The sequence below is a fragment of the Osmia lignaria genome, chromosome 8, assembly GCF_051020975.1.
Source record: "Osmia lignaria lignaria isolate PbOS001 chromosome 8, iyOsmLign1, whole genome shotgun sequence".
NCBI classification, from domain to species: Eukaryota; Metazoa; Arthropoda; class Insecta; order Hymenoptera; family Megachilidae; genus Osmia; species Osmia lignaria.
In genome coordinates, this window is record NC_135039.1 from 12,297,249 (window position 1) to 12,314,398 (window position 17,150).

Consider the following 17,150-nt stretch of genomic DNA (forward strand, 5'->3'; position numbering starts at 1 on the left):
CCTTGAGAGATTCATTTTGATTTCATTTGTCAAAATTGCTCAACTTCCGGGAAGAAAGTTCATGCACGATTATCGACAAATGTCAAAATAGGATTTGCAATTATGCAATTCCTCGATACTGTACAAAGTATATTGCGTTAAATGCGACCTTATTTCGAAGAGCTTGTAACAAATCTACGATAATAACAGAGATTTTTCAAACTTTCGAAACATGCGGATATCGTGGATTGTCGAAAGAACCTTTGTACCTATGACAATCTTAGTTGATTTACTGAGCGCGTTATTTTTAACAAGTATATCGATAAGAAGCTACTCGTAACACTCTTGACTAGCTTGAATCAATGTATGTAAATCCACTGTAATTAATATCTACGCGGTTACTCGATCGCGTAACTGAATACGAGGGGGTTAAGAGTTCGTTTCTTTTTCCCCCCTTTTTGGGCTGTCATTGTCAGCTGATTTGGTTCATCGTTGATTCATCATATCCGACAAGGTTGTTATAAGTTTTTTTAACGCTTCACTACGCCATTTACCATGTTCACGCGGTTATAGTATTTAATATATCAAATATCACGAAACCGTAAGTGAGTGCAGCGGAGAATCGTATCTTTTTCTTATATGCGATGGAAATATCGAATTCGAAAATGTTTCAACACAATTTTCCATTTATCTGTTGTATTAAGAAGCAATAGAAAGCTGATACGCGTGATGAATAAAAAAATATTATCACACTGTGTATAACGTTTATTTATAATTTCTTTATTTTTAGAGGTTCGCAGGAATTGATTGGGAAAATGCATAGTATGTGATATTATTTCTTTAAAATTCATTAAAGTGATGGCTTCTATTTGTCGCCGCTGGAGACTATGGATTTTACCAGTTTTAACTTGTCTCTACGCGCTTCTAATCATTATTCTGGTACCAATCCTATTGGCGAATTCCATTAAGAATGGTTTCAGAAAGCAGGATCAAGGAGCGCTCGTGGGCGGTGCGTTTGTACTGCTTGCCTTACCCATTGCTTTCTATGAAATCGTTCAACACATGATATATTATACACAGCCGAGGCTACAGAAATATATTATAAGGTGAGTTAGCTGTTGTTTTGTCAACAGAAGATTTTGATTGAAGGTATTGAAGTTCATCGATAGCTGACCACAGAGATAAAACTAATTAATATAAATTAGATTGATAACTGTTCTAAGAAAAGAAATTGTATTTAATATGATCAAGTTTCAGCATTTCATTCAGCTACAGTCACTTGCTATTAATAATACATTAAATATACACACTCTTTCTTATGGATATAAGGTCAAGGTCAAGAAACTATTGATTTACCTTTGACATGCTAAAGGTCAAGAGCTAAAGATCATAAGTGAATAAACTCACTTTTTATAGAGTTCCTGTCTAGTACTATTCAATCAGAAATAAATTGTATCTATTTACTTTTCTATTATATCATTGTTTACATCTTATATATTGTTGCGATATTTGTTTCAGGATATTATGGATGGTACCAATTTATGCAGTAAATGCTGTAGGTATACGCATTTAATTTTTATTCAAATTATGCATAAATTGGTGTTTCAATTTCATAGATAAAATGTCCTTTCTTTAATTCTTTTAGTGGCTCGGTCTGGTGTACCCTGAGGGCAGTATATATGTGGACAGTTTGAGAGAATGCTATGAAGCATACGTAATATACAATTTTATGATGTATTTATTGGCCTATTTGGATGCTGATCGTCAGCTAGAACATAGGCTTGAAATGTCTCCTCAAGTTCATCATATGTTCCCTTTATGTTGTTTACCTGACTGGGAGATGGGCAGGGAATTTGTACATATGTGCAAACACGGGATATTACAATACACTGCTGTTAGGCCTATAACAACCTTGATGTCATTGTAAGTATCATGTAAAATCTTTAGATTCGAAAATCATAACAAGAAGGTACAGTTATTTATATTGCTTTTCCAGAGATTGGGTGTTTATTTGTACTGTCGGGAAGAATCAGCTTTTTGCAACTTAACTTTACTTATCAGTTTTTTTTTTTAAATACAAAAAACTTGGGATTTTTAATAGAAGATTTATAACGTTCAGGACAAATGAATAATTAATGATTTTTAACAATTTTTTTTTTTTTCTTGCTTCTTGAAAACAGTATTAATATAATTTAAATATCAATCTAAGTTGAACACGATTAAAAAATATTTTCATGGTGTCTCGTATAGATGTTACTTTTTATATTAATTACATAAATTTCAATTCTTGTAACAAATTATGTTTCTAGTATCTGTGAACTGAACGGAGTATATGGAGAAGGTGAATTCAGAACAGATGTAGCTTTTCCATATATGATCGCTTTAAATAATTTATCACAGTTTGTTGCTATGTACTGCCTGGTGCTTTTCTACCGTGCCAACGCAGAGGCTTTAAAACCGATGAAACCAATTGGCAAATTTTTATGTATCAAAGCAGTCGTATTTTTCTCTTTCTTGTAAGTTTCAAACACCATTGAATTAACCTCTTTCAAAAAAATAGGAAAAAAAAAATATTTCTTTCTTTGTTTCTTTATTTTACAGTCAAGGTGTAATTGTTGCGTTATTAGTATACTTTGATGTCATCTCGAGTATCTTCAATACAAATGACATGGATGACATTAGAAATATATCGTCAAAATTACAAGATTTCTTAATTTGCATCGAAATGTTCTTAGCTGCTGTGGCTCACCACTATAGCTTTACGTATAAACCTTTTGTAAATCTAGCTCAAGGTCAAGCATGGTGGGATGCGTTCAGGTAATTCTTCATGTAGTTTCAACTACTTATAAAATCCTTCCTTTAAAGAGAAGATTAATTATTTCATATAAAAGTGGATACATGGTATGAAAGCAAAATTTCTTTTCATTTTTCCAGAGCTATGTGGGACGTCTCTGACGTTCACAACGATATCAAAGAACACTTAGGAGTAGTAGGATCATCGTTAAGTCGCAGGATACGTGGCCGTAGTGCCTATCAGCAGGCGTGGGGAAGCGCGACAGAACGTACGTCACTCCTTCCCGAGGCGTCTGTGACTACGACCAGGAGTGCACCAGCATGTTCCTTTTATAATACGGGAGAAATTGATCAGAACGATGCTCCCGTCGATCTCGTTCCAGATGTGCAGGATACCACGAACGCGGTGAAAACGTAACTTGTGCGTTAATCAAAGAGCAAATAATACTTTGATAACTGAGAAGAATGATTAACGAGAGCAATTTCGTCAGGAACACTTTGTCCGAATTTGCTCTGTATCGTTAGTATTACCTTTAAGCAGAGAAATCTAATTTTGCAACAAGCGTTCTCCCTTCCCAAAAAAATATTTGTACAAATATCTCATTGTCCTGTTTGTCGAACGACGTACGCTCATCAAGGGGGGAGGTACCGCGACGTGCACCGTAACGAATTAAGGGATTTGATACAAGTCAGTTTAACGAGACCATGTGTTTGTTTAACAAAAACGCTTTTTTCCTCCTTTATTTGCGTTACCAATAATGTATTACCAAATAATTGTCCGTGTATGTGTACATATGTACTGTGTCACAGTGAAGGTTATAATTTAATAAATATATACATTTGTATACTATATAGTCAATGTAATCCATATCAGATTTATGGTGTTCGTTTCAATTGATCTAATATTAAAAAGTTTCAATTGCTTGTGAATAAATTTAATAATTAAGTTGGCATGTAATTACATTGACTAGTAAGTGTATATTTTTATTGAATTGACACATTTACTGTAATATATATGTACACATACATATTCTGTTTATATTTAAAACAATATTATCGGTACAGTTCTATTTATAAAAGGTACGACGTTATTTATTGTTGGTTACTGAACCCGAAAAGGAAAATACATAACAGACTATAGATATTGTTCAGATAAATTGAAATGTTATCTGTTGTATTTTTCGCCTATGCAATTACTCGTCCAATGCTTTGAAACCTCACTAGAGCTATGTCTAAATCTGATATTAAATATACCGTAAATAACGAGGAAAAAATCATTCCTGCCAAATGTATATTAATATTTAATTTTATATCAACTATGTTGATTATAAAATGTACGAAGGAAGCTTACATGTTCCAAAAAAGAAGCATAGAATTATAATGCATTAACGACCGTTGTTAAAAACTATGCAAATAAATGGAAAATGATTATTTGGTGTAACTAGGGACCAGGGTGGCCCCCCCCCCCCCCCCCCCCCCCGCGCCATTATAGAATTAGAAGATTCTAAAGTTCTAAAATTCTAAAATTTAAAAACTAAAAAATTTTGTAATTTAAAAACTAAGAATTTTGAAATTCAAAAACTAAAAAATTTTGAAATTCAAGGCACCTGGCCCGCCCTCCCAATAAGTTCTAGTTACGCCAATGGAAATGATAATTATAATTGAACAAAAAACGGAAAGTATCCGTTTTATGCCGTTAATGTATTAATTTATACAACACGTTCGTATCATGTCGACATATATTTCTCGTGCATAAGTGGTGTTAATTATTCTAGAGAAATAATGTATGAGAAACCCTTTTAATTTTTTGTATCCTTAGGTACAGCCAAATAAGTTTGACAAAATCTTCTTAACAAAATTTTATAAGCGCTTCTCAAGATATTGTAAATTTGTTGTGAAATATTTTCGCTAAAATAGCGTATTTATATGTAATGAGATATTTTAACAGACATTCGGACCAAAGATGGAGTAATATAGTTTATGTCAGTTAGTGTTTGTCAGATGAGAAATTAGAAGAAACAACCGGTAGTCCTAGCGATTTATATTGTCAATTAAAAGCCCCTGAAAGGAAATGATATTTTTAATATGTTTCTACCGCGTTATTTGTAACTTTGTGATACACGTGGAACTATATTAATTACCTATTAATTATGAATTAAACGAAAGACAGGAATAAATTTCAATAAAATACCCTGTAAATTTTTACGTACCACAGGAAGGAACTTAGACATAGACTGCGTATTTTAATAACTTCTACCACTTTTGTACAAACAAACATAAAAAAAAACATATTTCAATTTCATGAGTACTTAATAAATGATTCTATCAAGTGTTAATTACATACTTCCTAGGACATCAAAAATGATAAAATAAACGTTAAAAAAAAAAAAAGGAAATATCTATAGGTTTCTATTACATACAGTGTTGAGAAACTTTTGTTACACTTTCTGTATCACGCTTCAAACATTGTACGTTTATTTTGTTAATTGTAATAAGATATATTTAAGAGATTAATTAAAAACAAAAATACTCACTGCATTTTTATTATTTCAAACCATAAACTGTTGACGTTCTTCTATATTTAATTTTCCTATTAGTCATTCTGTATTTAATTATATACAAAATATGATGAGCGTTATTCACTTATTTATATGAAACGTATAAGAATTAAATATGTATTTTATTTGAGATATCTACATTTCATGTATCATCATACACGCAATTCATTCAGTTTATCATTATGCAAGCGTTATTCCATTAATTTTTCAATTGCTCTGCTTTGGTATGATTTATGCTAAGTCGCTAATAATATTGTATTTAATCCATTGGACAAATGTGTCACAAAAAACTTTGCTAGATGTGCAATTAATAAAATTGCACAACCATTACCGCGTTCGCTTAGTTATAATTTTAGTGCTACAAATTCGAACCGCATTTCATATCAAAGGTTTTCTTGTCCTGTTCGTACAGTTTTCCCGTAAAAACTGATAACAGTACGTGCTGTGTTCTTCGGCAATGAAAAAAGAAAAAGAATAATACCTAAGTATTCACGCAACAGCCGCCATGGCTGTTACGCGATATCACACATACCGTGCACCTCTCTGTTTAAATACCTAAATTCTCAGTCAGATTTCGTTCATTTCTCCTTCTTTAATGCCTGAATAAATTCTTCAAGTTTCTCTTGAATTTGTCTAACACGTTCTGAAATAAAAATAATAATAATTTCATGAATCATTAACAGGGCAAAATTAAAATTTTTATGTCAAACCAGTTGACTGATGCGCTTAATATATATTTACCGAGTTCCTCAGCCAACGTGACTCGTCTACCAGTCAATAATTGCTTTTTGATTTCATTATCTTGACTGTAATCCTCCAACACTTCTTTTATTTCTTTATCTAACCTACGAGCTTCACGATTCATGATTTGTTGCCTTAACGCATTTGCAGTCACCTTCAGCACCTGTTGAATCCTCCAAAACAATACAACGTCGTTGCAATCCACCTGTTAAAATATTTCAATGAATAATAATTATAACAAAATTTCAATTATTTTAATATAATATCTCACTTCGCTTTCGTGGCCTGTATGGTACAAATAATATCCTTTTTTACAATCATACGCTTTCGCTAAACTTTGCTGCAAGAAGTATCTTCTATAAACTGGATGCCAGGTTTCTCGAATAAATTCGTTATCAATTTCTAAACCGTTTCGTTGCAAATTCTTTCTAACCGTTGTAATTTCATCTTGCGTGAGAGTAGGAGAATGTTTCTGTTAAATAAAGAAATTTTTATAAAATGAATCTTTTTATAATTTAATAGAGCGCATAGTTTTCTTATTACTTTATCCGCATAAAGAATTTTATCCAGCTCATTTTTCACTGCCGAACGCTGTCGTTGCTCGTCGCTTTGACTCTGCCAATACAACCATCGTTCTTTGCGGCCTGGACCTAACATTTCCCTTAAGATCAATTCTATATTTTGTAATTTCTCTTTGACGGCTGTCTCTAAGAAACGCACTGCCTGATCCCATTCCCGTTTATCATTAACACTTTTGTCCTCCACGGTATTCAGTTGTATGACACGTAACATCTCAGAGGCCTGAAAAATATATTTTTACATTTAATTACGACTTCTGAGATTGTATGTTTCTTATAGAGAGGAGATTTACTTTTTCTTCCCACGTATGTCGCTTCAACGCTTCGGTAACCACTGCATTCTTTAAATTGTCAAAAATGTCATCGTGATCCGGACTGAGTTTTGCTTGATTCATAAAATGATTAAATTCCATTTGCAAACATTCCCAGCCACTCTCGACGCTTCGAGCTGGCAAATGCTCTTCCGGCCACTGTCGTAGTTTGATGTCAACAGTTGTATTAAACGTACCTAAATGATTCAAATATTATTATATTTATATATAATATATATTATCATAGTACCGTGTAACACACCTGGATTTCCACTTTGAGCAGCGGGTAAATAAATATTTTCAAACACGTGCGTACTAACTTTGTCCCAAATAATGTTCAATAAAGTTTCTTCCCAGTGCTTCGGTGAAACTTGAGACAGATTTACAATCTCGTCTAATATCTCTCCTCGAGCTTTCTCAAAGAGTTCATCCCGATCCAGTTGTCTCAGTCTGAATAAAAAATGAATTTCATATAATTTCAATTTCCTTGAACCAGTAGGAAATAAATTTACCTGGGAAAATTATTTTTCCATTCAGTTTCAAGATTAAACCTGGTCGCTTTAAATACGTCTGCCTGCTGTTCCACAGTCTCCCGAACCATCTTCCAGAAACATTCCGCAACCGCAAGACTCAGATTTCTTGTGGTAACTTGTCCGGACATTACTAAACCATCCCTATGAAAAAAACATAGTATACTTAATAATTAATGATGAGAGTTAAATCAGTATAGAACAAGTGAATGCATACTTAAAAAGCTTGGAGGTACGGAAGAATTGTTCTTCGTAATCTCTGATCGTCTGTATACTGTCGTCCTGTTTGCCACGACCAGTGACGACAGCAAAATATCCTAACGCTTTCATAGGAAATAATTTACCAGATAATATTTTACGGAGGCGATCAGGGTTCGTCAAGTTTTCCTCAGCTAAATCCACCTGTTGATAGTAATAGATTCTTTTTAATTAGTCAAATTAAGTCAAAATTAAGTGACATTGTACCTTTGTCAAAACGAAAATGGTACGTTTCCCAGTTGGGTCCATTTGAGCAACAAGATCCGTTACGTTGCTCCTTTCAGCATCCACAGATCCATCTTGGATGCAGAGAATAATTGCATTTGGATTGCTCATGTGTTGCTGAGTCATTTGTCGAATTGCATCTCGAGTATCTTCTGCCATATCAACTGTGACTGTCTGTTAAAAAACGTCACAATTTTATTAAATATTTTTCTCTTATATTTATTGGATATTTAAATTTTAATGATTTAAATAAAATTCCTAGATTAATTTATTTTTTGGAATTATCCTTGGTATAATGCATTTACAATCTGAATCATCACTTACGCTAATTATACCGGGCAGATCGACCAGGACCATACGCTGAAGACCTGGCCCTTTTACAGTCATTGAAATCACATCTTGGCTAACTGTTTTACCATTTTTAACGCTGTTCTTCATACGTAACTCCACCTCGCGTCTTAGCTCGGCTAATTCCGACTCTTTCGTCAAGTCAAATTCTCTAGAACTGTCTTTGAACTGAGCTATGTGATAGGGACCTTCGCTTAGAGTGACTTTGACTGGAGCTCTGGTCATCATTTCACCACCACCTCTGAATTTTAAATAACATTGCTATTAACTAATAATTTGAGGTAGTAAATGGAAAGATTGAAATTTGAAATTATTATACCTTGGGAATATCCTTGCTTGGGCGATCATTTCCAGCACAGACGTTTTGCCAGAACTTTGATCACCGACAACCACCACTCTTGGTAAATGATCGGTGGTAGAATAGGTGCTATCATAATCGCTAAGTTCGTCCAGAACGTCACTGTACATGTCGATCAAAGATTTCTAAAAGAGACATAATTGAAATGATTGTGTTAAAAAATATGTTACACAGTGATTTGATTACTTTTATTTTCTTATTATTCAGCTTTTGATTGCCACGTAGAAGCATCTGTTTTCGGAGTTCTTTGTTTTCCCGTTCTAGCCTTTCAAGCTCGCGCTGATACCTCAACTGTGTTTGCATCACTTCTTCCTGCATAGCGTTTATTCTTTCTTGGGAAGTTTCTTTAAAAAAAAATTGAAACACGTGTAATTATAAGCATCAGAGAAATGGAAAGACCGGATTATAATACACTAACATGTACATACGAGCTTTCTTACGATCCTCTTGAATGTTCTCATCGGGCAATGGCCGAGCAAATGCTACAGAATTGGTTCTAATTTGATCTTTCGATTCTGTTTGGGAAGATATTAAAATTTCAATGTACGAAGGCTTAATTTGGTAAATGAGAAAATAACTCTGAGTGTAATATAAAATAATAAAGGTCTATTCCATTCAGTATTTACATTCTAATACTACATTTGTTAATGGATAAAAATCATTTTTAAATATTGGAATTGTCCTAAGATTATGAATGAAAAAAAAAAAAAATTAAAAAAAAAAATGCTGAATGGACAGACAACAAAAGGCAGATACTTTTGCATTTTACACACCTGAATAAAGTCGGTATAATATTGCTGAGGTCGCGTCAAATATACCTGAACAGAACAGACCGTGATATATTTCTAAATAAACTACAACTTATAAATTTACATGAAAGAAAATAAAACATACTACCTTCATCTACTAACCAGCTCATCGAAATGAGTGGAATTAGCGTTAACAAAAGGTGGGATTAAGAAAATTATATACATGGTTAAGAAAACGTCAGGCAAATTAATAAGTTAAGGGCAAACACCTATAGCAGGGATCTTTTAGCATGCAATGATATGAAAATAAAAGAAAAAAAAAAACCTATTGAACTCACTATCAGAAGAATCCACTGCTTGATTCTGGTTCACTTCTGCTGCCTTAATAGCATCGTCCAGCCTTTGATTAAACCATTCCCTGTATTGCCTATACTTGGCTTCTCCAAACTCCTTTATACGTGGATCTGTTTGTGTTCGTCCATTTTTCATGTCTCTAATATCTTTTTTGCCTCACGTTTTCATATGCTTAAATATTCAAAGGTACATTCATACTTACCAAATTCCATTTTCTCTGCTAAGATACCCTTAGCAGACAGAAGTTTGTTATGAATATTTTTCCATCTTTTTTCATCAGGAAGTATATCATCTAACCAGCCCATATCAGGCATAACTTCTTTCAATTGTTCATATTTCTTCAAGAAAAAGAAGAACATATATGAATATTATGTACGTACTAAAGTTTTGAATATTTGCACCCTTGTTTTTGTTACCTTTTGCAATGTAACTCCACCTCCAACTGCACCACCCAATAATAAATATCGGATCTTCAATGCTCCTCTTAATACTCGTCCAATAAACATGGCATATGTACGATTAGGATTTCCAAAATAACGTACATGCGGGGAGGCTAACAATGGGCGATAAATTCTGTTGTACCTGCCTGACATTAAATTTCTCGTACTGACTATGGGTACAGGATAACGGGACGTCTTTGAAACTAGAATAATTCTGTCTCTGTAAAGAGAAACACATAATGTTTCAAAGTTATGCAAGCAATATGGACATATATATTTCTTAATGTAAATACAAATAAGAATAAGTAATCAGGCGCAGTGTTAATACTTTACGAAAGAACAGAATGCCAATAGAGAAAAATGACGTTTCTATATCCTTATTAAGGTGTTAAAACCTAACCTGAAAGTTCGGAAAATTGACCCACAAACACTTATTAAGAGAATGTTGTGGATTTTAATGGGTATATTGTAAGTTTTTGAAAAGTTAAGAATTCTTTCATTGAAGGTAAACGAATCTTACCCTATTTTCCTACAAATAACTTGCTTCATTTTGCAGGATACTGCTCGGCACTGAGTTACGGAACAGGACTATTAAAATATACTTTTTCAATGTAATGTATACGTGATATATCAAATTAATGTTGTAAAATGTTTCTAAAACGAATGAAATCCGTCTATTTCGTTAACAATTCATTCTTTTCTATCGTTCAAACCTATTTTACCACTGCTAATGGTCATTGCAAATATCGGCAATATTTTGCAAGAGCACATGCGTGAAAACTAATAGGAATTTTCTGTTTGCCAATAACAAGTGTTTAGTGAAAAATTTAAGGGAATCCCCTTAAAATAACTAGATGATGAAAAAACTATAATTGAAAACGCATAGCATTATTATTATAATAAACAAATTATGTATGGTTTTTCAGTATACTAGTTAAGAGATTTTGAATGTTTTTGTATTTGCTTCCAGGCTTTTGAATTTAAAATTAATATTGAAACACAATTTTATGTAAAGTAGCATAAAATTTATATAAGCTGAATAAACAACAAGTCTTTTCTATCTTTAGCTAATTTTAATTACAAGTTTTTTAGGAAAAGAACTTGAATCAATAATAACTTATTTAAAATTTATAGGAACCCTTTCCCCTTTGCTGACTTAGACCACTATTTTCTACCAAGGCGTACACACCATCAGCAATGATTCTTTAATAATTTTATTTTCCTTTGTAATCCTTATATTACAAAACATACTTTTCCAGACACATTGAAAATATGCTCTATTTACATTGGATTGTTGCCTAGTTTTGTGCTAACTATCTTGTTATCGCTGTCATTCTGGTTGTTCATTTTTTTTACAGGAATTAATATTAATATAACTATTCGCATAGGCTCTCATATATAATATGATTATGGCAGTACATTTACATTAAAGTCTATTTCCTTATACAGCTTTTTTTTTTTTTATCGTTTCATGTTATACATTCAATTTATTTTCTCATATTTCTGTTCATATTTATATATATACTCATTTATTTATAATATATATAAATGAAAATCTACTTAGAATTATGTGCATCAACTAAGCGTAAGAAAGGAAAAGTTTCCTATCGTTCCTCGCATTTCTTTTTTCTTTTTATCATTACAAGCTTCATTCTTAAATACGTGGCTGATGCCATGACATGAGATCTAGGAAAATTCAAACGCATTTAACGAAAAAATTGATTTCATTATACGCTGTACGACTAAATGTGCTAACACGACGTATCGAAGGTGGATGATTTTTAGCTCAGAATAAATTTCTCTGTAAAACCTGTCGGATTACGAAAAAAAAAAAACGACCGGCAATTTGTTTGTTAGATTATCGCGATATGTACGAATCACAAAAAGCCGGCGAAAGCACGCTACTCGATTGGACCCCATTTTACATCGTCCTTTCACAAAAAACTAAATTAGCTGTTTCGTCTTTCATTTTACACAGTACTTTTTTTTTTCATTTTTTTTCATATTTTTTTTTTTAAAGTCACCTAAAGATCCACTACGTTAACTAAAACGTATTAAATGTCCTAGTATTGTCTAAAGGTGCTCTTTTTTCATACACTGTTTTTTATATTTGTTTATGTCCACTATTCCTCACATTCAGTCTAAGATAGAATATATTTATAATATTTATAAGGGCTTGGAATTATTATATCCTTAACGTTACACGAGCTAGCCTTTTTTTTCTGTATAATGCCAAGCTGCTATGTACATGGTTTTTTGCCATTTTTCTTCTTATATAACTTGATCACAACACGTTCTTTGTCACTTCAAAATTCGACACACACCTTGAACGTTCCATTAAAAACCTATAAAATAAATTTTGAATTTGTTCTGGCAGTTACATTAGTCGTTTGAATAACGCCACATTTTAAAGAAATTCAAAATAAGAATCAATAAACTAAATTCCCACAGAAGTGCAATCACAACTGCATTGTCTCATGTGTATACCTCAGAAAAGAACACAAAGGAAAATATTGAACCAATCAGTTCTGATCACTATGCGACATAGTCATCCCACAAAATTTTCATCGTACTCTGCTTCTGTTTCATCAGACCAAGTGGTTATATAAACTATTCCTTTGTTGCTGTCCCTTCAGCAAAAAACTGCTGGTTCAGACTTATATTACTATCCATGGGAAGGAACAGCATTCATTTAGCTACATTATTGAACCTAATTCCTTCGTCTGTTTCCATGAGTCTAAGACTAGTATCAAAAGATCCAGTTATGCTACTTTCGCTTACAAAAGTCTTCTAATCTTTTCATTGCGTGCATTAAGAAATCCCAGTCCTGATTTTAGAAAAAAGAAAACCCAGTCATGAAATATGTATAAAAAGTTGCTGCTGAACTTTTCAGTTTACTTCATCCATTTTCTTCTAGGTATGTTTATCATTCTCCTCTAAGTATCATGTTTTCCAGTTCATCGATGAACACACTTATAAAATACACTTGGTTAAGAATCGCAGTTCTTAGCATTAATCATCAACTACTTCTTCTGACTTGGAAAAAGGAACTGTATATTCCTTCTGTTCCCAATCACTGCAAGGAACTTAATTAATGAAAGTTATTGTTCCTAAGAAGAAGAAAAAAAAGAGTAAATTCTTTAGTATGTTTCTAGTCACTTCAACAAACCTAGTCATGAAATACGTATCAAGAGGTGCTGTTTCTATGCTTTTTGCTCTTTGCTCTGCCGGGTTCGAATTCGTCCTCGCTTCTTCGTCGTTTCTCCTTCAGCTGCTTCTCCATGGCGAGCATGGTGATCATTCTCTTATGGGAATCACCAACGATCCAGCCGTGTTGTTCCTGGCGGTCGTCCTCCTCTTCCTCGACCACAGGGACCACTTCAAGCATCTCTTCCTCGTCGCTGGAGCTGGACCAATAATACAACTGGTTTGCAGCAGCGCGTTTTCGTCGGCCAATGGCCACCCCCACACCTTCTTCAACTTTGTTCCACGATTTCGTTGTCTTTAATTCTTCATCATCGGAATCGTGTTTCCCATTAGACGATCTACGTTCCTTGTCCCTGGATCCTTTGGAGTCGGCCCGGTTCCTCGACTTGTCAGAGTTCGCGTTTCTATTCCTTTTACTTGCAACCTTCGCGTCCCCTTTAGAAGTCCTCTTTGGTTTCGTCGGAGACTTGGAGTGCCTTTTCTGTTTCACAGGAGATTCTTGATTGTTCGTGTCTTCATGGTTGCTCTCTGCCAATATAGATTTATTACAATTACCCTCTGGATCATCCAAGCCTTCGTTATTATGTTTCACATTTATTTCTTCATCCACTTTGCTTTGTTTCTTCTGTTTCTCCTTTGCCTGATGTTTCTTCTTCTGCATTACTTCCTGATCAATTTTATCTTCCATTGATTCCAGCTTCTCTGGGTCATGAGCGTCGCTGAGATCCGATTTGCAGTTCTGAGGATTCATAGCAAGAGAATCCTTCTTCTTGCCAACCTCTCTTAAGATCTCCTCCTCTATAGCCTTCTGCTCCTTGGCTATCATTTGTTCATGCTTCTTCTCGATGTACCTCTCCTTCCTTTTCTCCTTCGACTCTCGTTTCTGTTTACGTGGCTTATCGTGATCGGATTTATCGTTGCTCCTCCTGTCCCTGGGACTTATTTCTTCGTCCGAGCTACTGATCTCTGCTAACAGCCCTTGCTTCCCAATGGCGCACTTCCTTTGCCTTCTGGTCGGTTGAAAGTCCATAAGGATCCTCTCTTGCTCCTCCTGCATTTTCTTCAGCTGCTGTTCCTTTCGTTTCTTCGACTCCTGTACCTTCCTGCTGAGAAACACATGGAGAGGAAGATTGTCAGACTCTTTCTGAGGCTTCTCATTGCTGGACAGCTTTTCTGGTAGGGACAGAAGGTCATTGTCAGGTTCTTCTTCCTGCTCCAATTCCTGGTCCTGTTCCTCTAGAAGACTAGGAGACTTCACTGCTGATTCCTCGACAGGATTAAAAGTCTCACTGATATCTGGTTCTGCTGTTATCACTGGGTCACCATCTTCTAAAGAGTTCACGTTTCTATCGACATTGTAATTTGCTTCTGAAGCTTCGTTATCAGCCTGGTCCAACATATCCAAAGCTTCTTCCAGTGGGATCAATTCATCTCGTATACAGTTTGTCTTGCCATTAATCTTCTCTTGCAATGAATTTGAATTTTTCACTCTGGATTCATCTGGGACGTTCTGAGCTTCTGTGGTTACAGAGTCCTCGACGTCTGAATCAACGATAGAACTGTCTTCCCTATATAAATCGTCCATTTCGTAGTTTCTCTCGTATTGGGTCTCAGTTTCTTCGTCGCTGTTTCTCTGATCCTCCCCGTCCTTTCTCTCATCGATCACCAGAGGATGGTCCGACATTTCTGATTCAGATTTCTTGTGATCAGACTCGTGCTTGACGTCGTCCTTTAAATCCTGATCCCTCCAATCATCGTTTTCACGATCCTCGTTCTCAGAAGAATATTTGTTAACCGATTCCTGATTCTGTTTGAGATCCTCTGATTCAGCAACTTTCTTTGCACCCTTCTTCGCTCTTCGCTGCTTCTTCGATTCATAGTTTACCCCATCGTGTTCGAATTCGCTCTCCGATGAAGTGTACAGTTCAGCAAATATGTTCTGTTTTCCTTTCGAGCAGGTTCTCTGGCTCTTCGAGATCCCTACACCAATGTCCTCCGGTTTCACAGCAGTCGTTCTATATTCATCAGAGCTGTCGTTCTCGTACCAGGCGTTCCTAGTCTTCTTCTTAGGGTTTTTATTACGTTTCTTCAGCTTCGAATGCTTCAGAGATTGCTCCACTGGACGTTTAGATTTCAATTGCTTCCTCTCGACAAACTCGTCCATTGGTCCAGTGATCTGTCGTTGGTCCTCGCTCTGGAAAGACTTCAAAGCACCCTTCGTCTTCGGGGCAAACTTTTCTAGTTCCTTGAACTTCCTGTCTATCATAGACTCCAATCTACTGCTCAAAGCATCCCCAGCTTTTCCATTCTCTAAGCTCTCACCGATGGCCTTGGACATTAATCCTGCCACGTCGACCTCTTTAGTCCTCAGGCAGCTGACTTCGTACCCTGGCCTGCTTCTATAAGACATCACACTGCCCAGATTCGGCTCTATCTGACTCTCCTCTTCGTCGAAGTCGTAAACGTCCTTTATCCTGTCTGAAACGAATTCTTCTTTCCTCTCGAAGCCATCGCGACGTTTCTTTCTCTCACCTAACCCACCGCCGTGTTCACCACGACGAATCAGAGGAAAGTCCTGATGCTTTTTCATCTTCTTCGTCTTACGTTGTCGATGAACATTCAGTTCTCGAAGAGCAGCCTCTGTCTTTGATTTCTCCTGCTGCTTCCTTTCGTTCATTTCCTTCTTCCTTTCAAAAAGTTCTTTTATAGGGTTCCTAGGCTTCTTCTGAATGTCTTTTGGTACAGTTACTGGACACGGGTCGGGAATTGATTCTTTATTTGGTGAGGTCTTTGCTGGTTGGACCAATTCTTGAGATATTGGCAGCCCAGTTGTGGATGTTGGTGCTCGGGCACATGCTAGCTCTGCTAGAACCTTCATTGGCGTTGACCCACTGTGGACATAAAAATATTCATTAATCCAAAGAAAATGAAACGTTGAAATTTCATCTCAAATGATTTCTGGTAATAAAGAGAAACTTGAGTTGAAGTTAAAAATTAATGGGTAATACAGTACTCACTTGTGATCATGTTTCCCATTGCTGTGCAGCAAGTTTGATAAGGCTTTGTCCAATAAACCACCCAATGAGGAGTTCATCTTGTTCTTAAATCCAGAGTCCAAATGCATTTTTGCAGCATTCTGCTGTTCCTGTAGATTTCTAATGTGCACAGCATCACTGTAGCTTCTATTAGATAGACTGGCACCAGATACTTGTCCTTGATCTTGCAAGTGAGAGTAGGAATTCCTCAGATCTTGTTCATTATTTTTGTTATGATGTGCAATATCGTTACTGCTTTTCCCAAATGTGCTGGCAATCAGATTTTCACTCTCCCTCATACGTTGTTGAATTTTATCCCTGAGCTTGTTGTTGTGTTCAAATGCAACGTCAAGACTGTCTTCGTAGCCCAGATTGTCAGCCCTGGACATGTCTGGACTGGCTGATCTACTTGAGTGTTCGCTTCTCAGATTTCTACCAGCTCGTTTGGGGTAATCCCTTTCCCTGGTGCTGTACATCTCTTCCCCCAACAACTGGAATTCATTGAACTTATAAATGTTAATTGATTTAAGCTGAACATCAAGTATTATTATCTAGAATGGCTCAACATACTTTCAGGGGTAACTAATAGCATTAAATCTATTGACTGTAACAATAAAATTGAATCTAATTGTAGGTTAAAGGAAATTCATCATTTTTCCAGTCTTTATTTGGATGAAAATAAGGTT

The 17,150-nt window shown here is 35.2% G+C and overlaps 3 protein-coding genes across 8 annotated transcripts in view; 1 reads left to right on the top strand and 2 right to left on the bottom strand.

Annotated features, from left to right (window-relative positions):
* The first annotated feature begins 327 nt into the window (after nt 1-327).
* Nucleotides 328-4,242, top strand: LOC117606671 (transmembrane protein 184C). 3 transcript variants are annotated; one of them, XM_034329434.2, is made up of 7 exons: nt 328-584; nt 770-1,085; nt 1,498-1,534; nt 1,625-1,902; nt 2,289-2,495; nt 2,581-2,796; nt 2,914-4,242. In XM_034329434.2, exons 2-7 carry the CDS (start codon nt 838-840, stop codon nt 3,188-3,190), a joined length of 1,263 nt encoding a protein of 420 aa, XP_034185325.1. In that variant the 5' UTR covers nt 328-584; nt 770-837; the 3' UTR covers nt 3,191-4,242. The 3 variants fall into 3 exon arrangements, with proteins under 3 accessions (XP_034185325.1, XP_034185324.1, XP_034185323.1); XM_034329433.2 differs by having other exon boundaries at nt 328-580; XM_034329432.2 differs by having other exon boundaries at nt 332-493.
* Nucleotides 4,243-5,224: 982 nt separating this feature from the next.
* Opa1 (Opa1 mitochondrial dynamin like GTPase) lies at nt 5,225-11,014 on the bottom strand. The gene is made up of 18 exons (XM_034329427.2): nt 10,743-11,014; nt 10,199-10,442; nt 9,985-10,120; nt 9,767-9,892; nt 9,453-9,497; nt 9,108-9,194; nt 8,866-9,023; nt 8,641-8,804; nt 8,298-8,562; nt 7,956-8,147; nt 7,708-7,892; nt 7,473-7,634; nt 7,223-7,410; nt 6,943-7,157; nt 6,615-6,872; nt 6,343-6,543; nt 6,072-6,276; nt 5,225-5,973 (listed from the first exon to the last, which is right to left on the bottom strand). The coding sequence occupies exons 1-18, from the start codon at nt 10,769-10,771 to the stop codon at nt 5,909-5,911; spliced, it is 2,925 nt and encodes a 974-aa protein (XP_034185318.1). The 5' UTR covers nt 10,772-11,014; the 3' UTR covers nt 5,225-5,908.
* A 1,031-nt stretch (nt 11,015-12,045) lies between these two features.
* Nucleotides 12,046-17,150, bottom strand: part of LOC117606667 (uncharacterized) — a 39,998-nt gene continuing 34,893 nt past the window's right edge. For 2 of the 4 annotated variants that reach the window (XM_034329421.2, XM_076689637.1), the window contains 2 exons: nt 16,447-16,970; nt 12,046-16,320 (listed from right to left, as the gene is read on the bottom strand). In XM_034329421.2, the coding sequence (XP_034185312.2) occupies nt 13,410-16,320; nt 16,447-16,970 (3,435 nt within the window). In that variant the 3' untranslated portion in view covers nt 12,046-13,409. The remainder of the gene's footprint in view (nt 16,321-16,446; nt 16,971-17,150) is intronic. The other 2 variants (XM_034329422.2, XM_034329423.2) reach the window with 2 other exon arrangements.